This window comes from Emys orbicularis, chromosome 3, assembly GCF_028017835.1.
Source record: "Emys orbicularis isolate rEmyOrb1 chromosome 3, rEmyOrb1.hap1, whole genome shotgun sequence".
Taxonomy (NCBI): Eukaryota; Metazoa; Chordata; order Testudines; family Emydidae; genus Emys; species Emys orbicularis.
The window spans coordinates 137,882,864-137,896,193 of NC_088685.1; the positions used below are offsets into that span (position 1 = coordinate 137,882,864).

The 13,330-nt window shown below is 45.0% G+C and overlaps 1 protein-coding gene across 1 annotated transcript in view; it reads left to right on the top strand.

Annotated features, from left to right (window-relative positions):
- GPR137B (G protein-coupled receptor 137B) overlaps window positions 1-13,330 on the top strand; it is a 42,815-nt gene that overhangs the window by 24,797 nt on the left and 4,688 nt on the right. Inside the window, exons 3-5 of the mRNA XM_065401140.1 lie at window positions 1,787-2,009; window positions 8,822-8,975; window positions 11,511-11,635. Of these exons, the coding sequence (XP_065257212.1) occupies window positions 1,787-2,009; window positions 8,822-8,975; window positions 11,511-11,635 (502 nt within the window). The remainder of the gene's footprint in view (window positions 1-1,786; window positions 2,010-8,821; window positions 8,976-11,510; window positions 11,636-13,330) is intronic.

Consider the following 13,330-nt stretch of genomic DNA (forward strand, 5'->3'; position numbering starts at 1 on the left):
GCACCCCTCGCACCAAATGGGAGCTGCCCAGGTAAGTGCTCCACACCCCAACCTCCTGCCCCAACCCTGAGCCCCCTCCTGCATCCTAACTCCTGGCCAGACCCTGCACCCCAACCCTCAGCCTGCTCCTGCACCCTAACTCCCTCCCAGACCCTGAACCCCCAGCCCTGACTCCTGCACCCCCCCTCACACACCCCCGCCACCTGCCCTCCCTAACTCCTGCACCCCCCCACACATACCCAGACCTGATTCCTGCACCCCTCTCACACACACACCCAGCCCCCCGACTCTTGCAACTCCCCACACCCCCTGCCCCCTCCAAACCCCCAGCCCCCTGTCCACCCTGACTCGTACATCCCCACCTGCACCCCTTGCACAAAACGGGAGCTGCCCCAGGTAAGCACTCCACACCCCAACCCCCTGGCTTAGCCCTGAGCCCCCTCCCGCAACTAACTCCTGGCCAGACCCTTAGTAACTCTTAACAGAACTTGATAATACTGAAATAAGTAATCAATAAGAATGGTAACACTTTTGCTTATTTTTTTAATTATGAGACCGATTGTGATCTTGGCTCTGCTACTTCATATGGGAGTAAAGGAGCATCCTTATCTTTCTGCATGGACTTTGCATTGCAACATTGGGGAGGTGTGGAGAAGAGGGAGAGCAAAGCACCTGCTGCCAAGTTGCTACCCCCTCTCCTGAACAGATGGCTGAGGAGGGGGCAGCTTTCAGACTCATAGTTCAGGTCTTGCTCTGATCTTGGGGTGGGGCAGTGCAGCTATGTACTGCCCTTCACTTGGAGTGGGTTGCAAGGTGCCAAGCCAGCCCCAAGTTTTAATATTTAGAATTCTGAATGTTCCCTCAAAGAAGCTGCATGTGACAAGGATATTTGGGGGAGGAGAAAGAGGGGTTGGGTAGCCAGCTGCCTCATGGCTTTTAGAGTTTAAAAAGGGCTTCCTCTATTTGACATAAAATATGACTTTAAAAAATGGGTAGTCAATGGGTCTACTCATGGTACTCAGGGCCGCCCAGAGGATTCAGGGGGCCTGGGGCAAAGCGGAGGAGCTGCAGCGCTTGTATTCACCCGACGGAGGTCAGGGTCTTCCGCGGCATTTCGGTGGCGGGGGGGCCCTTCAGTCGCTCCGCGTCTTCGGCAGCACTGAAGGGCCCCCCGCCGCTGAAATGCCGCCGAAGACCCAGACCGCCCCCAGGCCAGGGCTCGTGGGGCCCCTGTGGGGCCCGGGGCAAATTGCCCCACTTGCCCCGCCCGGGCGGCCCTGATGGTACTGAGTGTGTACAACACCAGGCCTAAAGCCATGGTGTTCCACACAGCTCGACCATTCAGCCAACAAAGGCTTCCTCACGCATGCTGAGTCTGGTTGAATGGTCAGAGGGGTTCCTGCGAGGTATGATGTGCAGAGCCTAGCAAAGTAAACACATCTGTTTAAAATAGATGTAAAGATCTATGTATATTACATTTGTCTTATACATGCTTTTCTCCCGTATGTGTTAAGACTACCCCATCTTTCATGCTTTATCCCTTACAAGTAAGTATATGGCTTGAATATCAGTTTATTCTGGATTTTAAAAATAGTTGTGAAATCAACTGTAATCATCCTCCAGGCCACGTAGAGCATTGTGAATCAGTTTGGTGTAGCTGCTCAGTGTGTCAGCTGGGACAGCCTTGACGCAGGGACAGTATCTTCCCTTGCTCTATGTGCTGCTTCAAGCACATTGCTGACACTTGCTAAACAGTAGTTCTAAACGCCTGTTTTTCCCTCTCCAGGTTGCCTCTCTATCTGGCTTCTCTCTTCATCAGTCTCCTCTTCCTCTTGGTGAATTTAACGTGTGCTGTGTTGGTGAGAACAGAGAATTCAGAGAGGAAAGTCATTGTCTCTGTCCGGGTGGCAATTAATGACACATTGTTTGTTCTGTGCGCCATCTCACTCTCCATCTGTCTGTATAAGATTTCCAAGATGTCTTTAGCCAACATTTACTTGGAATCCAAGGTAAAGTACATTTTAGAGATCATTTAAATCTTACTGAAGTATATTTTCAGTCAAAGGAGACAATTTAATGGGACAAGACTCAGGTTAAAAAAATTATTTAGACTCTAAGGTGCCACAAGTACTCCTCGTTGTTTTTGCTGAAACAGATTAATACGGCTACCACTCTGAAATCTTTAGACTCTGCAACAATAGATATTAACTCCAGGAATTTCAATTTAGCCTTTCATCCTTCTAAAACAGATCAATTGAATACCATGTAGTTTACCAAGATGCTTTCTGCTCTGCATCGTTACTAATGCTGCCATAGCACTTTAAATAAGAGTAGGAGTTTGCATAAGTTGTCATTGGCCAGAATTTATCACATACCTCAGCTGTGTTTCAGTTAGCTGCTGTCCTCCACCTCAAACACAGTTGCATTTCAGTGCTGCTACAAGTAGATAGTTGAAGAGCAGCTTTGGGCTCCCTCAGTCTGTCAATTTACTTTAAATCTTTAAGGGAGCGGCATGTCCATGAAAATAAACAGTAACACAAAATATGAACTGTCTTCCATGAATGGTGCATGTCCTTCTGTCAATGACTAAGGCTGTATTTTAAAATACTTCAGCTTTATAAAAATGGTCCAGTAGAAAAGGAGATTCACTTAAGATCCTGCAGCAGGTATTCTTTAAGGATATAGTCTGTTATGTTGACAAGTTTGGGATATGTTAAGTAGACAAATGGGCAGACTCATAGTTAGTGTAATGCTATTGAAGCCTATACATATTTGGCACAAAGTCAATAGAGGATATTCTGTAACATTCATAAATAGTAAAGGAGGGCTTTATTTTCTCAAAGATCCCTTGACTTTCTGACTTGCGCTAGGAGTTTAAGTCTGGAAGTAAGTGACTAGAGTTTAATGAAAATATATTATCCTTCTCATCATGATGAAGCTGCCAATACTGTGAATTTCAATTACTATGAAGAAAATCTTATAATAAAATTCTTCCCTGCTGGTTGGCCATCTAATTACTTTTCCTACTTAGTCAATCTGGACATAGCATACAACAACTGAAAGCCCATGACTGATTGGTAGATTTCAAACTGCAGCTTTGTGCTTTTCAGATTTTTCATTTGCTAACCAAACTGGCATGATCAGTGGATTTGTTTTACTATAAAGGAAGTTTATCCACTTCAAGCAAATCATCGAAGCATAAGCTTTTGTAATAGAGAGGTGTTTACCAAGTAGAGGTTGGGATAGATTCCTTCATTCATTTCCTCCTCCCACTGGAAATCCAATCTGTTTTACATGAGCAAAGAACAACAACTCTGAAATTAGTGTTGAGGCGATGGAAACATACAACATGCACACCAATAGCTGAACCTAGAAGTATGAATAACCGCTAACTTATTGACTCCTATTGAACTGAAATGGGAGTTTTGCTTGTGTAATTATTGTAGGATTTCAATACATGTGTTTAGTTTACAGCTCTGAAAGCTGGAGATTGTAGCCAAGTGATTTTTTAGCTTGAACTGCTAATGTTGTTCTGAAATTCTTAGTAAAAATCCATCCCATGTGGTTATATAAAATTGGAATGGTCGTAGGGTTACTAACTTTCTAATCACACAAAAGCGAACACCCTTGCCTTGCCCCTTGCCCCACCACTTCCCCGAGGCTGTGCCCCTGCCCCTTCCTTCTCCGAGGCCCCGCCCCCACTCACTCCATCGCCCCTCCCTCTGTTGCTCACTCTCCCCCAACCTCACTCGCTCACTTTCACCCATCTGAGGCAGAGGGTTGGGAGGGGGTGAGGGCTCCAGCTGGGGTGCGGGCTCTGGGATAGGGCCAGGGATGAGGTGTTTGGGATGCAGGAGGGGGCTCTGGGCTGGGGGGTGGGGCCAAGGGGTTTGGAGTGTGAGAGGGGCTCTGGGCTGGGGCAGGGGGTTGAGGTGTGGAAGGGGATATGGACTTTGGGCTGGGGGTGCGGGCTCTGGCATGGGGCCAAAAATGAGGGGTTCAGGGTGTGAGAGGGGCTATGGGCTGGGGCAAGGGGCTGGTGTGTGTGTGGGGGGGGGGTTGGGGCACGGGGTTCCACGAGGGACTTTGCATGTGGGAGGGGGTTTGGGGTGCAGGCTCCAGGTGGCACTTAATTCAGGCGGCTTCCGGGAAGCAGCTGGCATGTCCAGCTCCTAGGTGCAGGGGTGGCCAGGGGGCTCTGCATGCTGCCCAGGCCCGCCACCCCTGCAGCTCCCATTTGTCATGGTTCCTGGACAATGCGGGCTGCGTAGCCGGCACTTGGGGTGGGGGCAGCGCGTGAAGCCCCCATGGCCACCCCTATGTCGAGGAGCCGAGGGTCGAGGGACATGTCTCCCACAGTATTCTTGCCAGCAAGTTAAAGAGGTATGGGCTGGATGAATGGACTATAAGGTGGATAGAAAGCTGGCTAGATCATCGTGATCAATGGCTCCATGTCTAGTTGGCAGTCAGTATCAAGCGGATTGCCCCAAGGGTCGGTCCTGGGGCCGGTTTTGTTCAATATTTTTATTAATGATCTGGAGGATGGGGTGGATTGCACCCTCAGCAAGTTTGCAGATGACACTAAACTGGGAGGAGTAGTAGATACGCTGGAGGGTGGGGATAGGATACAGAGGGACCTAGACAAATTTAGAGGATTTGGCCAAAAGAAATCTGATGAGGTTCAACAAGGACAAGTGCAGAGTCCTGCACTTAGGAAGGAAGTATCCCATGCACTGCTACAGACTAGGGACCGAGTGGCTAGGCAGCAGTTCTGCAGAAAAGGACCTAGGGGTTACAGTGGACGAGAAGCTGGATATGAGTCAACAGTGTGCCCTTGTTGCCAAGAAGGCTAATGCCATTTTGGGCTGTATAAGTAGGAGCATTGCCAGCAGATCGAGGGATGTGATCATTGCCCTCTATTTGGCATTGGTGAGGCCTCATCTGGAGTACTGTGTCCACTTTTGGGCCCCAAACTACAAGAAGGATGTGGAAAAATTGGAGAGAGTCCAGCGGAGGGCAACAAAAATGATTACGGGGCTGGAGCACATGACTTATGAGGAGAGGCTGAGGGAACTGGGATTATTTAGTCTGCAGAAGAGAAGAATGAGGGGGGGATTTGATAGCTGCTTTCAACTACCTGAAAGGGGGTTCCAAAGAGGATGGATCTAGACTGTTCTCAGTGGTAGCAGATGACAGAACAAGGAGTAATTGTCTCAAGTTGCAGTGGGGGAGGTTTAGGTTGGATATTAGGAAAAACTTTTTCACTAGGAGAGTGGTGAAGCACCGGAATGGGTTACCTATGGAGGTGGTGGAATCTCCTTCCTTAGAGGTTTTTAAGGTCAGGCTTGACAAAGCCCTGCCTGGGATGATTTAGTTGGGGATTGGTCCTGCTTTGAGCAGGGGGTTGGACTAGAGGACCTCCTGAGGTCCCTTCCAACCTTATGATTCTATGCTTCTGGGGAGCCTTGCGGAGCCATGTAGGGAGCCTGCCAGCCCCGCACCAACCAGACTTTTAACGGCCTGGCAGTGGTGCTGACCGGAGACGCCAGGGTCCCTTTTCGACTGGGTGTACTGGTCGAAAACCAGACACCTGGGAACCCTAAATGGCAGAAAGGCCGACCTTGTGGTATTTGGCACCCTTCCATTTGACCCTCACATCTGCTAGCTCCCTCTGTTCAAATATCACCCCTTGCTAAAGTGCACAGTGGTGAATCCTGCATAGTCACAGAGCCTCAGGAAGTGGAACTCTTTTAGTTCTACTGTGCAAAGTTGGGGCAGGAGTGGGAGGACCAGATGTGGGGTACATAGCACTCACATAGGTAGAGCCCCATTCTTTGGAGGTTCCTTGCATGGCACAAGCACAGAGTGCATGACTAGAGTATTGCCACTTTAGTTATCCTCAGCCCTCTGAAGAGGGCATGTAAATCTATTGCAGCAAATACGGTTAAGCAACCTTTGTGGCCTGTGAGGAAGGATTCCCCTTCCCTTACTCTCCCTGCGTATCTTCCCAGCACACAGCTACTTAGGCCGGACACTGCTCTGAGGATTTGGCCCATAGTGGACAAAACATTTTTATCATGCTATTTTATTTGTTGAGCTAGAAGTGATTAAAGCTACACCATATTTAAATATTACAGTGCACTAGCCTTCCCTGTATTCTGGCAAAAACAGCACTGAAAAATGCCAGCTGCTTTCTTCTGTCTTGTGGTGGCTGCAGTGTGGAGAACTGAGCTGTGATGTCTGAGTCAGCAGCTTCTGTCAGCTTCCTCCTCTGTTTCCATAACGGCAAAGTTGAGTCTCCAACACAGAGTGCGAATAGAGAAGTGCTTAACAATTGTTTCCTCTTTACAGCATTTCCTGTCGTTTAATATGGTCTCACCACAGCTTTCACTGCTACGTACTGTATTTTTGGTTTCAATTCCTTCATAAATATTTGAGTCTCTGAACTCAGTACAAATGTCACTGCAAGCCAGGCCTGCCACCATATTATGCTCCTGTTGACAGGCACTTCTGGCAGTATTTGCAGCATCCTTCTAATCAGATGGTCAGTCGTGCTGATCTACAAAGCTGTGCACTCACATCCAGGACATCAAGCAGGCTGAGTAGTACCAGGGACACAGTGTATCAGATGAATCAATGTCTTGAGTAGTTTTGCTGCGAAGGATGTGCTAGCTAGTTTTTCATAAATGGTGATATAATTCCCAAATGTAGGGGCTGGGACAGGCTTCTTGTGTTGGTAGGAAAAAATACTGCTTGTGAAGGGGGATGATCAATGTTGGCATAACTATATTCTCTCTCAAGGACAATTTTTAACTCTGCTGTTGGCCAACTTCATATACAGCTCAGTTTTTACAACACTGAGGAAAAAAACAGCGAAAGCCTTCCTTTCTCCACTCATTCCTCCCACCTTTCCCTCCATCCCAGCTGCTCATGGTCTGCTTGCAGCACAGAGGAAGGTGCAGACAGGACAGTGAGTCTAGTGAGTGCTATGAGATAACCCCCCCCAAAAAGCAGCCAGGCAGGCCACTGCTTGAGAAGACTCTACTGCTCAGAGTACCAGGGGAAACTCCGAAGCAAAAAGCACCCTCAGACTGTCAAGAGTTAGGAACACAAATTCCACGAGTCTCACAGAAGGCAGAAAAAAGTCAATACTGCATTGACGTGACATTTATAAAAGTGTAACATCAGCACAACAAGGCAATGGAATGTGGCATCTCAAGGGAAAGCACTCCTACAGAGTAATAATTCTCTGTACTTTCCACGCAAAGAGCCTCTTCTTACAGATGAACAAACTGAAGCATTGAGAGGTTAAATGACTTGCCTGAGGCCTTGCAGTTTGTAAGTGGTGGAGTTGGGACTAGCACCCAGGTCACCTGAGTTGCAGGCCCCTACTCTAGCCACTATACCATGCTGCATTCCGGTGTACAAAGAAAACAGTGCATCCTGGTACAGCTGGTCACAGTTATTTGTGGTCTCATGAAGCCATGCCCCTTCCAGTTTGCCACAACTGTACAGCTGAAAAGGCCTCCATAGAAATGTAGAGGAAGAAATATTTTATGTGAAGGTTTGGAGACCATTATAACCTGGTGAAATGACATAACATGATACTTAAGTAATTGTATCCTCATTGTCCTAGGTCTTTGATCCCACTACTGCTTGCCTTTAGACTTTGTAACCCAGGCTAGAAATCTTGGAGTTATGCTTCTGCATGGGTGGGCCCTCCTATCCCGCACACTATTGTAAAAGGGCCCATGATAAGGTGGGCAACTCCCAGCTCTGTCAGGCTCTGGAGCCCATTTATGGTACTACATGCCTCCATTGAGGGAGGGAGAGGGAGTCATGGGAGCTGGAAACAAGGGTTTTCCCTTCCCCACAGGGGCTGAAAGCATTACCTCTGCTGATCCAGAGAGCTTAGAACCCAAACTTTGTTCTCTCCCATTTGGTTGTGTAAAAGGCTGCCACCAGGGCAGCCCCACAGAGTCCTCCTTGAGCCTCTTCCCCTCCATCTATTCTCTTGTCTGTATATGTGCCTGTCTCCAGGACAGAACTAACATTGATCCTTAGCCTAGTTCTGTCTGTGCCCAGAGATTTATGCATCCTTAATCAGATCGTGTCTCAGCACCTGTGATGCCTACTGTTATGGTCTCTCTCTCAATCCCTGCCCTCTGAATTTCTGCTGCAACCAGGCTACTCTCAATCCTGCAAGTGGATCACACCATTCCCCTACAAATTCTATCCATTTCCACGTCCAACTGAAGAGAGCTCTATCTTCCAAAACACTCCAGGGGCCCATTCCAATCTACATTCCTGACCTCAAATTCACTTACTGTTCCACACACTCATCCTACTCCTCTAGTCTTGCTCAATGAGACTCTCCTGTTGATACCAAATTATAAATTGGGCAAATCTGCAGTGTAGGATGTGAATTCCTGTGTGCAATGTGTTTACCAATAGTATCAGTGAAAGATCTGATATAGGAAGTTCTCATTCTGGTGTGGTGTTGGAGGTTGTATTTTTGCATGAGGATGGAATGGCTGATCTATCCAATAGGTTTTATTCCCCATGTACAACTCTTTTGATCTTATTTTAGGTACTTTCAGACTAGCACTTTCTGCAATATTAGAGACAGTCACTGAACAGTAGCTGACCATGCTAAGAGCTGGAACCGCCACTCTTACCTGGAAAAAGATTCCCAGATTTAAAAAAATTAAATTATATCCCAGATTATACACAGTAAAGCAGAGCTCACCAAGCCCATGCAAACGGTGTTCTTGCCATTATCAGACATAAGTACTAAAATATGTTTAACTCTCTCTTCTAGGGTTCATCTGTGTGTCAGGTGACAACTATAGGCGTGACCGTTATACTACTATATACCTCAAGAGCCTGTTACAACTTATTCATCTTATCATTTTCGCAAACCAAGGAAGTCAATTCTTTTGATTATGATTGGTACAATGTATCAGATCAGGCAAGTATGATGTTTACTGCTAACAAGGAAAACTGATCCTGTATACTCAGAATTGACAACAAATAAGAACTAATATAATAAAATCCTTTTGGATTTTTTTAAATTAAAAAAAATGCACCAAGTTTGTTCTGCTCCAAGAATATGATCTTTTCAACAATAAAATGGTTAGGGAAAAATAATCCAGTCAGAAGAAAAAGTAGTCACAGAACCAACAATATAAAAAACTTACCTTCTAGTTATTGCACTTTATTTACATTTATTTTTAAGATTTAGAAAGGCAACTCCCCTCTATTAAAAACAGGTGTATGGGATTTGTTTTATTTTTTACCTTTACTGAAAGAACTGTACTGAATAATTTGAATCATATTTGGGTAGCAGTGGAGATAAGTAGGTGACTCCATTTACAATTTAAACACATGGGCAAAATCCTGGCTCCTCTGAAGTCCATGTCAAAGCTCCATTGACTTCAGTGGGGCCAGCTCCCCCTCCAAAAAAATAAGTGATTTTCCTGCTCTATCAATAAAAGTGAGAATAGCTGCGTGTTCCTTCACATAGCACCAGTTTTAACATATGATGATCGGTCAAGTTTTAATTAAACCAAAATGACAGCTAAGACTGAATGGTGGGGTTTTCAAATGGTGGTTCACTCAGTTCCTGTTGAATTTCAATGGGAGTTGAATGCCTCACTCCCTTAGGTTCTTTTGAAAATCCCAGCCTTTGACCTTAGATATTTACATCATTTAAAAGTAAACAGGATAATGTTCAAGTCCCAGTACATGGGTGTTGGCTTAAAATCAGGGGAGTGCAATGAAATGGGAGGTGCCGTATCCTACCTACATTCCTGGTCCATGTGCTTCCCTTAACCTGCCATGAGGTTTCATGGGACGTGGCAGCCTGTGATGCCTCTCTTACATAAAGGCCTAATTCATTCTAAATTTAGCAAAATATGAAATGCAATGCTAGCAATGCTGAGTGCCTTCATTTTTGGGTGCCCATGTCTACACCACATTTTGGAGCCATTGGGAGCGAGTCTCCCAAGCCTGGTCAACAGACTCAGGCTAGTGGGGCTTGCACTGAACTCAAAAGGTTGTAAGTTGTTTGTTTCTCAAAGCCTGAAAGAGTTTAGAAAGCTAGTATCTTATTTTCTCACTTTCTTGACAGTGTAAGAGCCTTGCAGGCAGTCACAAGGACTTAACTATTCTCTGTAGCTTTTGGGTAGGGGAGAAAAACACCCTCAGGAGGAGGAGGATCATTTAAAAAGGAGGAAGGGAAAGGTATTGTACAAAATAAAATAGAATTTTGTATCTTTCCAAAGGGGGTTTTATCATTAAGAATTTGTAGCCAGGTTAATCTGCTGCTTTACTTTTATACGCAGCTACTGGATGTTCCATCAGATTCCCTAATGCTTACACACATTTAGAGTCATAGACTTTAAGGTCAGAAGGGACCATTATGATCGTCTAGTCTGACCTCCTGCACAACGCAGGCCACAGAATCTCACCCACCGACTTCTGTAACAAACCCCTAACCTATGTCTGAGCTATTGAAGTCCTCAAATCGTGGTTTAAAGACTTCAAGGTGCAGAGAATCCTCCAGCAAGTGACCCCTGCCCCACGCTGCAGAAGAAGGCGAAAAACCCCCAGGGCCTCTGCCAATCTGCCCTGGAGGAAAATTCCTTCCCGACCCCAAATATGGTGATCAGCTAAACCCTGAGCATGTGGGCAGGACTCACCAGCCAGACACCCAGGAAAGAATTCTCTGTAGTAACTCAGATTCCACCCCATCTAACATCCCATCACAGGCCATTGGGCATGTTTGCTGCTAATAATCAAAGATCAATTAATTGCCAAAATTAGGCTATCCCATCATACCATCCCCTCCATAAACTTATCAAGCTTAGTCTTGAAGCCAGATATGTCTTTTGCCCCCACTGCTCCCCTTGGAAGGCTGTTTCAGAACTTAAGTCCTCTGATGGTTAGAAACCTTTGTCTAATTTCAAGTCTAAACTTCCTGATGGCCAGTTTATATCCATTTGTTCTTGTGTCCACATTGGTATTGAGCTTAAATAATTCCTCTCCCTCCCTGGTATTTATCCCTCTGATATATTTATAGAGGGCAATCATATCTCCCCTCAGCCTTCTTTTGGTTAGGCTAAACAAGCCAAGCTCTTTGAGTCTCCTTTCATAAGACAGGTTTTCCATTCCTCGGATCATCCTAGTAGCCCTTCTCTGTACCTGTTCCAGTTTGAATTCATCCTTCTTAAACATGGGAGACCAGAACTACACACAATATTCCAGATGAGGTCTCACCAGTGCCTTGTATAACGGTACTAACACCTCCCTATCTCTACTGGAAATACCTCACCTGATGCATCCCAAGACCTCATTAGCTTTTTTCATGGCCATATCACATTGGTAGCTCATAGTCATCCTGTGATCATCCTTTCACCCTAAGAAAGCTGATTTTTGTTTCTTATACTTTTTAAAACAAACTCACTTTCTCATTTTTGAACATGCTCCTCTGACTTTTCAACAGGCAGATCTGAAATGTCAGCTGGGAGATGCTGGGTACATCGTATTTGGAGTGATCCTCTTTATTTGGGAGCTGCTGCCCACTTCCTTAGTTGTGTATTTCTTCCGTGTTCGAAACCCTACAAAAGATCTAGTAAGTAAAACCTTTTCCAGGCACAACCTTCAGATAATCCTCAGAACTCAATTTACTGAATTTTAACTTTTTATTTTCAAACTGTTCTCAGTAAAAATAAAATACTCTTGATCATCAGGCTGGGGTGGAGAGGTATTGATATGGAGCCTAGAGCAGACATGTATAAGGCAGCAGGTCTGGTAGCTTCCCCAACCAGGTTATTACTGTAGAAAATTTACCTGGCACTTGAGTTTGATAATGGGGTACAGTGTCTTTCATTTTTAGGGCACTGATTCAAAGCCAGCTGCAAGTTATCATCTGATCGCTGCTCAGTGGCACATATGAAATGGGTTTGATGGTCCTAGCCCAATTCTCCTTGAAGTTTCCATACCACAAAAACCAGCACCACAATTGGCACTAGCTGAAATCTTTGTTAGCAGTTTCAGCGGAGTGGTGAGGCCAAGGTTTGAAAGCTAAACATATGTTGGATTTAAGTAGGCAGAGAAACCAAAATATCTTCTCATAGCAGCAGGCAATCCCTCCAGATTAATATGGGGGACACTGGCAAATGTGTGGGAAAGTTTGCACTGCTGTTAGCTGTATAGTGCCTGTCCTACAGAAGAATAAAGGGCTTAATTCCCCAAGGATGGTGGGAGTGCTAACGTAATAATGACAAAGCCAAAATTAACAAGAGAGTAGCAGATCTCCGTGAAAAAGCCTTTTAACCGTTAAACTTGAACTACCATAGGAAACCCCAGCCATTTAGTTCTAGCCCTGTTCATTATACCAAACAAGCCTTTTAAAAATCCTGGACCCTTCACTGCCTAGGAATTAGCCCCATATAACTGTGAAGAAAAGAAACCAAATTTTTAAAAGCACAGATTAGGATTTTCTCTTAACCGTTATGTTATAGCAAGTTCATTTTTTAAAAATTTGAGTTTAGCAGTATTGCACCTGCTAGTGAATTTAGGATTGTATGAAAGGGATTCACAAAAATCAATCAGAACAAAGGGAAATGTTCAGATACTAGAAGACAATCTAACCTTACCTTGCAAAAAACTAGCCATTTAGGGTCTGATACTGCAAATCTTTACTCATATGAATAGTCCCACTGAAGTTAAACAAGACAACAACTATGGACTACATTCTTCTGATAAATGTTAGTGGAAGAACAAGTTCTAACACTACACCTTTGCATCTTGTCTAGACAAGACCTAGGACTCTAGAAGTTTGGTGGGGTAGGTTTAGGAGGAGCAAGCTAGTCCTAATTTAAATAGAGAACTCTGTAACTTCACTCATCTTATGGGTACTTTTACAGGGGATATTTTCTTTACCTAACATTGCTGTTAAATGTGTCTGATCAAATACTACAGTTTTCATAGATTCATAAATTCAAAGATTTCAAGGCCAGAAAGGACGACTGTGATCATCTAGTCCAGTGGTTCTCAAGCTTTTGTATTGGTGACCCCTTTCACACCGTAAGCCTCTGAGTGCGACCCACCTTATAAATTAAAAACACTTAAAAAATATTTAGCACTATTCTAAATGTTGGAGGTTTGGGATGGAGGCTGACACCTCACAACCTCCTGAGGGGTACCGACCCCCAGTTTGAGAACCACTGATCTAGTCTGACCTCCTGTTAACACTGGGCACAGAACTTTCCAAAATAACGACTTTTGAACTAGAATACTTTTTTTTTAAATAACCAATCTTGGT